Source organism: Scatophagus argus, chromosome 14 (genome assembly GCF_020382885.2).
Source record: "Scatophagus argus isolate fScaArg1 chromosome 14, fScaArg1.pri, whole genome shotgun sequence".
NCBI lineage: Eukaryota > Metazoa > Chordata > Actinopteri > Scatophagidae > Scatophagus > Scatophagus argus.
Genome location: NC_058506.1, coordinates 23,166,151 through 23,178,299, shown reverse-complemented (window position 1 = coordinate 23,178,299; position 12,149 = coordinate 23,166,151). Strand labels below are relative to the sequence as shown.

General features: G+C 46.0%; 2 protein-coding genes across 4 annotated transcripts; both read left to right on the top strand.

The window, feature by feature from the left end:
* The first annotated feature begins 785 nt into the window (after positions 1 to 785).
* On the top strand, positions 786 to 3,624 carry med31 (mediator complex subunit 31). The gene is made up of 4 exons (XM_046411173.1): positions 786 to 963; positions 1,556 to 1,630; positions 2,708 to 2,804; positions 3,077 to 3,624. Exons 1-4 carry the CDS (start codon positions 954 to 956, stop codon positions 3,288 to 3,290), a joined length of 396 nt encoding a protein of 131 aa, XP_046267129.1. The 5' UTR covers positions 786 to 953; the 3' UTR covers positions 3,291 to 3,624.
* A 692-nt stretch (positions 3,625 to 4,316) lies between these two features.
* Positions 4,317 to 11,286, top strand: LOC124070870 (flavin-containing monooxygenase FMO GS-OX4). Of its 3 annotated transcripts, none has more exons than XM_046411170.1 (9): positions 4,317 to 4,456; positions 6,704 to 6,916; positions 7,327 to 7,465; positions 7,567 to 7,709; positions 7,815 to 7,867; positions 8,408 to 8,532; positions 9,078 to 9,185; positions 10,053 to 10,262; positions 10,950 to 11,286. In XM_046411170.1, exons 2-9 carry the CDS (start codon positions 6,705 to 6,707, stop codon positions 11,259 to 11,261), a joined length of 1,302 nt encoding a protein of 433 aa, XP_046267126.1. In that variant the 5' UTR covers positions 4,317 to 4,456; position 6,704; the 3' UTR covers positions 11,262 to 11,286. The 3 variants fall into 3 exon arrangements, with proteins under 3 accessions (XP_046267126.1, XP_046267127.1, XP_046267128.1); XM_046411171.1 differs by lacking the exon at positions 4,317 to 4,456 and adding an exon at positions 5,985 to 6,235; XM_046411172.1 differs by lacking the exon at positions 4,317 to 4,456 and adding an exon at positions 6,360 to 6,483.
* Positions 11,287 to 12,149: the final 863 nt, after the last annotated feature.

Below are 12,149 nucleotides of genomic sequence, written 5' to 3'. Positions count from 1 at the left end.
TGTCGGGACTAATGGACTGTGATCTACAGTACGAAGCCGGGCCTCTAACTCACTTAGCCTCGCCTCCAAAGCTGTGAATAAACTACACTTTCTACACATCTCACTCTCACTAAAGGAGGCAGAGGAATAGCTAAACATTTCACACACCTTACAGAAGACGGGAGAGGGAGAGGCAGAGGGAGAGTGAGTGGAAGAAGCCATGTTAGCACTAAGCTAAGCTGAACGACAAACAGAACGTAAAGAATCTAGATGATCGTGCGGTTAATAAACTTTTCTTAAAGTGCTTGTGTACTTATTTGTAAGAACCAGCCACAGTAAAAGCTAACACAAAATATGTCGACTGAAGTACACCAATACCACCGAACACCAAACGCTAGCAAGTGAATGAGTAGTGCAAGAACAGGAAGTGACGTAATACGCAATACGTCACCCAACGCTTATTTATTTAAGACAAGTTGTCTTGTCTTAAATAACAAGGATCCTGTCCTCAAACCAAAAGGTTTCTCTCTGATGGGATCCTTTCCATAATGTTGTCAGACACGTCCAGTAAAAATCTGAGCCCGTTCGTGACAAACACAAGGACATTTAGTGGACTTAACTTTGCGCTTTCCTGTGCAGCTCGTCTCACAGCTGCGGCTGCAGAGGTCTCACTCAGATTACTTTCAAAATAAGTTGGCTCCATCTGTCTCTTGCTCCGTGTCTCACTCGGTCGGGAGCTTCTTGTGAAATGTCTCCCTCTGGTGTTCAGAAAATGAACGACAGCTACCGTAAACCGACGGAAAATGACGGAAATAGCACTGATTTGCGGCAAATATGGTTTCGCACTCTTTGCGACTGTGATTAAATAGCAACAAAGACTAACGCCGAGAAACTTTGTCTGTGTGTCAGTCGAACAGCTAACGTTGTCATCTAGACATTGCCTTTCTGCTGTTTTCAAGGCTTCATCTGTCCTCATGGAAACAGGTTTGTAGCCGCTAAAGTAATTACATGACTCGCTAGGGTTAGCTTGTTAGCATACCGTCAGAATCAGAATCAGAATTGTCTTTATTGCCGTATAAGTGAAGAGATTTCACATTACTAGGAATTTGTCTTAGTGATCAGTGCATACATAAAACGTAAGAACGAGTAACATAATAATAGAATAAAATAAAATAAGATAAGTAAAATAAATATGGCTCTGGAGGTAGTACAAAAGTGAGTGCTCAAACTACAGCAGAGATGATCGTGTTAAGGACAGTCGTATTTATTATGACCCAAGACTGATGTGAAATCAGTGAAGGACTAAAGTTCGTTCAGGTATTCAGTTGTTTACACGACGAAGAAAACATTTTTATGTCTCTGAACTTCTTTTACAAAGGTGAGAAAAACAAAAGGGAATGAAGCATTAGTGTTATTGATGAACTGTGACACTGAGGAAGACGTGTGGGATCTTCTTTTCTGACCTGATTTAGTGAAATAATGATTCACATGTCCTAAATTTCTGTCACGTCTTCACACCGAATCATACCTTGTTTCAGAATATCATTTTAAATCTGTGTTGTGTTTCCTGGTCCAGAGGAGCAGGCCAGGAACCGGTTCCAGTCAGAGCTGGAGTTCGTCCAGTGCCTGGCCAACCCAAACTACCTGAACTGTGAGTGAGACGTCCCCTCCAGTGTCAGTTTGTCTCTTCATCAGCCTGCACACGTGAAGGGCTGCCAGCAGCTTCACTCCCAGCTAACTGTAGTGGTTCTTTAAGAGTTTCTGCTGCTTGAATTCACGTCGGCTGTTTCATTTTTAAGGCCGCACATTTCATACGCAAAGCGCTTTACACAGGCAATTAAGTCATTCACATTTAAATCCATTTAAAGAAATAAAAACAACTAGGTTAGGTTACCCCAAGTTCAGTCAGAGGGAACAGCAGAGCTTCAGTTCACACTGTAGCTGAAGATGGGGGAACATTTCAGATCATCTGGAAGTTGGTTCCCTGTCAGCTAAAAGAATCAGAATCAGAATTCCTTTATTTATCCCTGAAAGGAAATTCTTGAAAAGCAGCTTCATCCTGTTTGGTTCTGACTTGAGGCTCAACTCCACTGCTTCCTAAAGATCTAAGAACCTGCTGTGCTGTAGAGTGATTTATACACAAGCAGTCACACTTTATAATCTGTTCTGTGAGACAGCAATTTAAGAATCGGACTGAGCCACTTGGTCCTTCTGGCTCTGGTTCCTGTTCAGTCACTCAAGGTTTCTGTGCTTGCAGAGAACCTTGTCTGAAGGAGGAGCAAAATGATTTCCTCTGAGCTGAGTTCTAAGGAGTCCAGTGGTTCCAGTTGAAAAGGCTGTGAAAATGTTTTCTCTTGTCAGCCTCTTCAGAGGTGAGACAAGATAAAATAAGACTTTATTGATCCCCGGAGGGAAATTAAGTTGTTACAGCAGCAGAACAAATAACAAGACAGTGCACAATGTGCTACTAGAGTAGCATTAAAGCTAGAAACAGATAAGTAACAAATAAGCTAGAATTAAAAATAAAATAAAAACAATAAAAAAGAAGTGTATACAGAATGACCATAAAATATGCAGATATGATAGAAGTGATCAGCTTCACTGTTTACTGTCCCAACATGACGCTTTAGACAAAGTGTGACTCTGTTACTGATTTAGAGGCTTTGTGTCAAACAGAACCGTCTTGTCTGCTGAGCCTGACTTCCTGTTTGTTTGTTTGTGTGTTCAGTTTTGGCTCAGAGAGGCGTCCTGAGGGAACGACCCTTCATCAACTACCTGAAGTACCTGCTGTACTGGAAGGAGCCTGAGTACGCCAAGTTCCTCAAGTATGTCACCAATCACATGATCCTTCACCACCACAAACACTCACACAGTTTACTGATACAACATCCTGCTGACACACACACCAAATGTCGAGTCATCCACCATGGAAGATGTTAGTCTCCTCCCCCCTCCTCCCGTCTCCTCTCATCTCCTGTCCTCTCCTCTCCTCCTCTCCTCTCATCCTTCTCTCCTCTCCTCCCCCTTCCCTCATCTCCTCTGCTTCCCTCTTCTCCTCTTCCCCCCTCCTCCTCTCCTCTCCTCTCCTCTCCGCCAGGTATCCTCACTGTCTCCACATGCTCGAGCTGCTGCAGTACGAACACTTCAGGAAGGAGTTGGTCAACGCTCAGTGTGCCAAGTTCATCGACGAGCAGCAGCTGCTGCACTGGCAGCACTACTCCAGGAAGCGGACTCGGTTGCAGCAGGCACTGGCCGAGCAACAGCAGCCGCAGCAGCAGCCGCCGCCGCACGGGAACGCCGCCACCAAGTGATGATGTCACTGGGGGAGGAGTTCGACTCATTCTGGACTTTTGATGCTTGAGAGTTTAAAAACATGATGCAGTTTTGTGGTGTTGTGGTTAGTGAAGACCTGGGACCAGGAGGTGCTGGGTGGGACACGTCAGCGCTCTACGGTGGACAAACCGTTCGTCATGGCGACAGGTCAATGTATGGAGTTAATGATACTGCTTAGTTTAGTGACGGTCCCTCTGGCCTCTTTTGAACGTCCTGTGATGGATTTCAAGAGTGGAACTGTGACTGAACGTTCTGATCAGATGTTCTTAAGCTCACTGGTAACAAATAAAGGATCAGAGAACTTTGTTGTGTCAACCTCAGTGTTAAATGTTTGTGTTTCTGAGGTGGTCGCGCAGCAGCTGCAGACTGAAATGTGAAGCAGTAAAGCACAACACATATCTGGACAGTAAATTATAGTTGATGAGACTGAGCGGTTATCAGTAGATAACAAACAGCCAATCAATAGAGCTGATAATACAAAGCCAAAGTGCTTCCTTTGACTTCACGTCTTCCAGTTTTAGTGTACATCTCAGCCTTTGGTGCTCGGGAGATGAACTTCTGTAAAGTATAACAATGTTACGTTATGGGTTATCTTATTGGTTATCATCTGAGAGCCTCATGAGCAAACAGAATGCTAAAAAGTGATCCACAATATTTAACTCCGACGATAACAAACTCATTTCGTTTCCTCCTTTGAACTGACTCTTTAACATTTGGAGTTAAAGAAAACTCAAGTCTGTATTTGTAAATGTGTTTGCTGATTACCCATCAGAATCAGGATCAGAATTCCTTTATTTATCCCTGAGGGGAAATTCATTACGTATTCAGCTCTTAATACGTTAAAATGTATCATTTCATTAAAACGATTATTTCAGTGTTTATGTAATGAGTCATGTTTTTAGAAATAACTGCAGCCAAAATAAAATTTAAAAAATCTTCATTATAAAGTGCGGATCGACGGGACAGTTTTGACTACTATTTTTTATTCATTTTAAATTTTGAAGTGCTTTTATTGTGAAGGCCCCGGGGAGGAGGTTACCTCCTGGACCCCAGCGGCTGCTCCCGACGTATTACCGGCCTGTCACGTGACCCTCGCTGCTGAGTGGACGCTGGGTGCTGGTCTCCACGACCGACGGAGTCGACGGTAAAACTCCGAACTGATCCGAATCGAGTTTGTTTTACTCTGACCCGCTGCTAGCTAACAGCAACTCATTGTACAGAGGCTGTGATTTCCGTTAGGGCAGCTTGAAGCCGAACCGAGCCGAATTCATCCGCTGTGATGTCCGGGTCAAAGCGTGAGGTCACAACGTTTGTCTTCACGTCCTCTTGTTGTGGTTTGACTAGTTCTGATTTTCATCGTTTAGATGTAGACTGTGACGCCTGAACTCTCAGTATGGACTCAAATGAAAAGCTGGTCCAGTATTCACATTGAGTGGACATTTTCCACAGTGTCCCCCCCCCCCCGCGCACACGCACACGCACACAATCTGAGCCACTGACAGCTGTCTCCATCTGTGGACGCAGCACTTGTCCCCGGATGCACCAGCCGTCTTCAAATGAGTCACACACTCTGAGAGGTTAAAAACAGATGCTTGTCTTTGGCCTATGAAATGCAGTTGCTGTTTGTTTTATTAAATATGTAGTGCAGTTTGACACTGTCTCTCCTTCTGTCTCCCTGTCTTTTTACCTGTATGTCTCCCCGTCTGTCTCCCTGTCTGTGTTAATGGCGGCACATCAGAAGACATGCTGTAAATGAGATAATCTGATTCTTAGAAACGTTTTGCTTCCCAGGAGGTGACTGGACTGATAAGGACACATCAGAGACAGAGACGTTTTTATTGAACCTCCAGACTGTGAAAGTGCTGACAGGACAGAGGACAGAGGAAAGGATGGAGGACAGAGGAGACAAGGATGTGGGTGTCGAGGGCTGACTGCAAATCAAACTAAATACCTACTTAAATTATATCATTAAAGGTTTCAGTGTGTGTGTGTGAGAGAGAGAAAGTGTGTATGTGAGTGTGTGTGTGTATGTGAGTGTGTGTGTATGTGAGTGTGTGTGAGAGAGAAAGTGTGTATGTGAGTGTGTGTGTGAGTGTGTGTGAGAGAGAAAGTGTGTATGTGAGTGTGTGTGTGTATGTGAGTGTGTGTGAGAGAGAAAGTGTGTATGTGAGTGTGTGTGTGTATGTGAGTGTGTGTGAGAGAGAAAGTGTGTATGTGAGTGTGTGTGTGTATGTGAGTGTGTGTGTATGTGAGTGTGTGTGAGAGAGAAAGTGTGTATGTGAGTGTGTGTGTATGTGAGTGTGTGTGAGAGAGAAAGTGTGTATGTGAGTGTGTGTGTGTATGTGAGTGTGTGTGAGAGAGAAAGTGTGTATGTGAGTGTGTGTGTGTATGTGAGTGTGTGTGTATGTGAGTGTGTGTGAGAGAGAAAGTGTGTATGTGAGTGTGTGTGTATGTGAGTGTGTGTGTGAGTGTGTGTGAGAGAGAAAGTGTGTATGTGAGTGTGTGTGAGAGAGAAAGTGTGTATGTGAGTGTGTGTGAGTGTGGAGCAGAGGTCATCACGTAATCTGAGTGGAAAGTTTTGGTTGAACTTTGTGATCTTCTCTGTTTTCTCTTTTCTGTTTTCTGTCTCTTCTCAAGTCTGCTGGATGTTCAGATGTGTTTTTGGACTCAGGATCAGGATCAGGATCAGGATCAGGATCAGGTGTTGGTTATTTTGTGATGACAGCAGGTGACTGACAGCTCAGTAAAGTTTAACGGTCAGTTGGTTCAAATGTTTGAGCTTCAAGTTAGTGCAGAGTCGTTGGTCGTTAATGGGTTAAACGGCGGCTGTTCAAGGTCGCCACATTCGCTGACCTCATAGTATTTAAGTGATGATGCGGCAGGATTTAATCAGACTGCATTTCAGCCGCTAACGAGACCTCAGGTGAGTTTTTCTTCCCGTTGAGATCAAATGTGTGGACTCTGTGTGCTGTGAGTTTTCATTCAGCGTGAAGTGAGCAGATTGTGTGTGTCGGGGCTGCAGGGAGACTGACACACACACACACACACACACATCTCTGACTTTCTCATTTGTGTGTGTGTGTGTACTTCTTGTAGGACTGCGTGTATTTTGACATGCAGCAACCTGCAGGTTGTTGGTTGTAGTGACTCCATTACTCCACTGAAGTACAGGTGTGGGGTGATTTTTATACTTGTACTGCAATTTAGAGGGAGATGTTGTACTTTTTAACTGCATTTGGTAACTGCTGACTGCCCACATGATGAGTTACACGAAACGTGCGTGTAGCCTGCTGGGTGAGCAGGGACAGCCGTCTGTCTCTCTGTCTCTGTGGACAGAGGGGGGACACCTGGACACAGCTGTCCTGTTTATCAGCCACTTTCTTCCTGTCAGGATGTCCAAGATGCTGCAGCGGGTGGCGGTGGTCGGTGCCGGAGCGGCGGGACTCTGTGCAGCGAGACACATCCTGTCCCGTCTGAATACCTTCGCCCCCCCGGTGGTGTTCGAGCTCACCGACAACATCGGCGGCACCTGGTGTTACGACGAACGAGTCGGGACGTACGACAACGGCCAGCCGATACACAGCAGCATGTACCGAGACCTCAGGTACGTGCCAGGTACCTTCAGTGTGTACTCCAGCACCTGCAGAGGGAGTATTTTTTTTTTAGCTCAGTACAACTTTTGTCTGACAGCTGACTTTACACACTAACACTTGTAGAGTAAAGACTAAATGAAACTCCCCAGCAGTTCACACAGCACAGCTGAACCATCAGTCCACGAGTCAGTACCTGATCAGCTGTATTGATGATGCGTTCGGTGTTTTCTCCTGTAAAAACGTGTGCTGGATGTGAAGCTTTTCCTCTCAATGTGTTTGTGATCATGTTGAGCTTTGGACTGTTGGTTGGACTGAACAAACTCTGTGAAGGAGACACTTTGTCCTCTGGCTCAGTGGGACCACATGTCTCACTACCGAACAATCAATGTATTAGCCGGACCTGATCCTCTTCCTCCAACAGAACCAACCTGCCTAAGGAGGTGATGATGTTCCCAGATTTCCCCTTTGAGAACCACCTGAAGAGCTTTCTGCCCCACCAGGAGGTTCAGAGGTACCTGGACAGGTACTGTCAGAGCCACAACATCCGGCCCCACATCAGGGTGAGTCACCCTCGCTGGGGGGAGGAGCTGTCATGATGAGGCTCAACAAACTCACTCTGACAGTCAAACTCTTCTTCTTCTCTTCTGCTTCCCTGTGGCAGTTCAACACAGCTGTGGAAAAAGTGATGCCTGTTGTCATGACAACCAAAGAGCAGGAGACAAAGACAGTGTGGGAAGTGATATCATCTGACTCATCAGGTTGTCAAAAGACCGAGTGCTTTGACTCTGTCTTCATCTGCTCGGGGTGAGGCGGTCTCGTCGTGTTTTACAGTCATTACTTCCTGTTGCTACAGATAAACACAGGTGTTTGTTTGTATGTTGTAATGTTTGTTCTCTGTGTGTTTTGAAGGCACTACTCAAACCCTCACGTCCCAGACGTACCTGGGATAGAGAACTTTACAGGTACAGTGCACGTATGCTGACCAGTCAGACATTCTGACTGACCTTTGACTATGTAGCTGCTGTATGTAGAAACGAGTGCTTCATGTTTGATTCCTGTGTGACGTCAGTACGGTGAAGAAGGTCCAGTCAGTCCTGTCTGATCAGAACTACTTCCTGTTCAGGACTGCTTCTGTCCCAGAAAAATCTGAGCAGGACCAGTGGACTCCAGGATTCATGTGTTCCTGCTGCCATTAGTCATTTTCACTTCCTGTTCATAGTTTGTCTGATTCTTGTGTGGTCACTGCTGTGATGTCGTGAAACTGACTTGAAAGCCAAAGACAAACTGGACACAACTGAATAAACTAAGAATCAGTGCACAACATTTCGACCAGAACTTCATCAGCTTTAGCCTAGCTTAGTATAACTTAACTCACAGCTTGTTGGTAAGATAGTGTTCAGTTAGACTAACAGTTTCCCTCTGCTTCCAGTCTTTGTGCTAAGCTAAGCTAACCTGTCTGCCTCTGCTCTGATGAAGCTCACGTCAGTGCTGTCTGCTTGTAGGAAAGGTGCTCCACAGTCATGACTACAGGTACGCAGAGCCGTTCTCGGGTCAGTCAGTGGTGGTCCTGGGAGCCAAGGCTTCAGGACTGGACATCTCCATCGAGCTGGCCAAAGTTGGTGCTCAGGTAACAGCTGGTGTGTCAGACGACCTCGCTGACGATGTCGCCTGACACCAAACCTTTTAGTTCAGTCGCCTGATTTTTCAAATCAGGACTCAGACAGTTCTCATCCTCACTCCTCTCTCCTCTCTGCTTTCGTAGCAGATAGTAATGAGACCTACAGAAAAACGAGATCACTGACAGAACAGCCAGTAGAGAACACCCCAGTCTGGACAGGCTCAGGACCAGGACCATTTAGATGTGTTTTTAATGTCGGGCAGCAATATGAAGGTTCTGGGTTTGAATCCCCCTTCCAACCACTGGGCCCTCCACATGCACACACACACACACATGGAGACACACACATGGCCCAGAGAGACAGGCAGCTTAGGTCGACTGGTCATGTGGGCACTGTGATGAGCAGGCGTGCCCCCCCTAGCCAGTGATACCTAATAGACGTGTTGCTGTAGCGCCACCTGTAGGCAATTCTTGCAGGTGTCACTTTGTTAAAGAGGCCAACAGAAGAGACAGATTTCAGTGTATTTTTTTCTGACATTGTCTCTTCTCTCCAGGTGACTCTGAGTCACGGACTTCCTCGTTTCACCTTTCCTCTTCCTCCTGGCATTCGACAGTCCAGTCCAGTGGTGGCGGTCGACCAGGATGGCAGTCTTCGCTTTCAGGTTGCCGTCAGATTAGCACTGATCTGCATTAAGTCTGACCCTGTTTGGTTGTGTGGACTCAACACGAATGACTTTCACAGCATCCATACCTGTTTATCCACCTCCACCTGTACCCTTTCATCTCCACCTGTACCCGTCCACCTCTACCTGTACCCGTCCACCTCCACCTGTACCCCTCCATCTCCGTCTGTACCGATCCACCTCCACCTGTACCCGTCCACCTCCATCTGTACCCATCCACCTCCACCTCCACCTGTCCACCTCCACCCCCACCTGTACCCATCGTCCTCCACCTGTACCCGTCCACCTCCGCCCCCATCTGTACCCATACACCTCCACCTGTATCCATCCACCTCCATCTGTACCCATCCACCTCCATCTGTACCCATCCACCTCCACCTCCACCTGTCCACCTCCACCCCCACCTGTACCCATCGTCCTCCACCTGTACCCGTCCACCTCCGCCCCCATCTGTACCCATACACCTCCACCTGTATCCATCCACCTCCATCTGTACCCATCCACCTCCATCTGTACCCATCCACCTCCACCTCCACCTGTGTTAATCCTGACTGATTTGATGCCTGGTTGATGAATTTTACATTAATTTCACTTTGACTTCCTGATTAACATGATGTTCTGTTCACAACACGTTCAACAGGTTTGGAATTTTGTTTGAACCTTACAGAAAATACATGAACACACATAAACACTAGAAAACTAAGGAATTCTCTGAAATCACTCCTCTGATCTGATTGTTCCTGCACATCTGTCAGGGTTTGGGTTAGACCTGCTTTCTTTTATTGCATCTGCTCTGCATACAAACAATACTGAACCACATGTTAAAATGTAGACGACCTCTTCCAGGACGGGTCGGTGGACACAGCTGATATTCTGATGTTCTGCACGGGCTACAACTTCAGTTTTCCGTTCCTGGATGGGGCTCAGCTGGGTCTGGAGATCCAGGACCATCTGGTGTCTCCGCTGTACCGCTTCCTGATGCCCCCAGCCTTCCCCTCACTATTCTTCATTAGCATCTGCAAGATGATCTGCCCCTTCCCCACCTTCAACTGTCAGGTGAGCTGAACTGAAGCAAATTTAACAAATCAGAAGGTAAAAAGTGTTTTACAGGCGGGAGAACACAGAACGAGGAAGAGAGAAATCCAAAACAATACCAAATACATTTACATTCCACAAAAAATCTAAATTAAAAAACATCAAGAAAAAAGTGAATCCCGAGGAAACAAGTCCTTTAAACACAGAGCTGGTGTCATTACAGTCAGTCCTGTAAGTGTCATCACAAGCTCGACCGGGATCAGCTTTTCTTGCAGCAGCTGGGTGGTGATGAGAAGAGTTGTAGTTATCCAAAGCAGAGATTTGACGCAGAGCTGCATTGATTTGTCTGTCATGTAATGGGAGGGGACCAACGGTCAAGCCCTGTGGAACACCAGCCTGAATACGGTGATGCTGCCTTTAGCTTCACTGCCGCTCAAACATCAAAAAACTGAAAGGAGGGCTTCGACTGGATGGGTGTTGGGGTTAATCCAAGCCACCATTTTTTCACCATTTTAAGTCTCTTTTCTATCAGATGTTTGTCTGTCTTGTGGTTTTTATTCTGCGAGCTTCTGAGTGTAAATGTGAAATAATTAAGAAGGTGAGTGTTCAGTTTCACGGTGGGTGTCGGTGTTGCTCGTTAATAAGATGAGCTGAGATAATCTCAGATCAGTGACATCCAAGTGACGCTCTCCTGTCTGGTCTCTGCAGGTCCAGTTTGCCCTGGCCGTGTTGGACGGCTCAGTCACTTTGCCGCCTGTGGCCCAGATGGAGCACGAGGTCCGGCAAGAGCTGCAGGAGAAGTTGGAGCGGGGGGTCCAGCAGCGCCACCTGCTGATGATACAGCAGGATCAGTGGGACTACTGCCAGACGCTGGCTCATATCGCTGGCTTCCCACCGCTGCCGCCGGTCACTCGCAGCCTGTACGAAGAGGTTTGGCGACAGCGAAGAATACACCCCCAAGAATATCGCAGACTCAACTATAGGCTGATTAGTGACACCGAGTGGGAGCTGATCAACTGATGATGACAGATTTAACAGAAAATTTTAAAAAACGCCACAATATAACACAGTGTAGGACATTTTATAAATATGATAGAACTTGTAGAGATATAGAGATTGATGATGATCGTAGTAACTAATCTCTTCTGACATAAAGCAGCTTTTACTAAAACTTGACCAATGGACACACCTCACTGCTAACTGTCTTCTGTCCGTCACCTCACAGTATTGATTATCTGCTGTTGATTGAATGTTGATTAAATGGTGACTGGCTGTGTTCTGACTGTCCTGAATTTGTCACTTATTCTGATCTGCTTCACTGATTTCAATAAATTCTTGTTATAAAAGATTTTCAAAGGATTATTTGTGTGTTTACAGCAGACAGCAGACTGACATTCAGATGTCTGAATAGTTTTGGCCCATTAACGAGACTGTGAAAAATGTCTAACTTAGATGGAAATGTGTGAATTAAGAGTTGTGGATCAAAAGAAATGTGCTCTGATGACAAGCGAACACATTAAACCATGAACACACAGACAGCTGACATCACCAACAGACTTTAATCCAGTTAATCGTCAAAATGAGTGACAGGAAACCTGAGCGTGTTGCAGACCGCAGAGCAGCTTGGTAACATGACGTGTTATTAACAACATGTTCCAGGACTAACATGAGAAAAAGACACAAACCTCTCAGTCAAATCCATCCCCAAGTGTCAGAGTCTGGTTTAAGGGCCAGTAGAAAACCAAACCAAAATAATACACTTTGCACTGTGGGAAAATAGTGTCCATCATGGGACATCGTATGCAGTCTGCAAACCGTGTCATTTCATTTTGCTTCATTGAGCCACTTTCAGGTGCAGTGGTTAGCACTGTCGCCTCATAGCAAGAGGGTTCCAGGTTCGAATCCCGG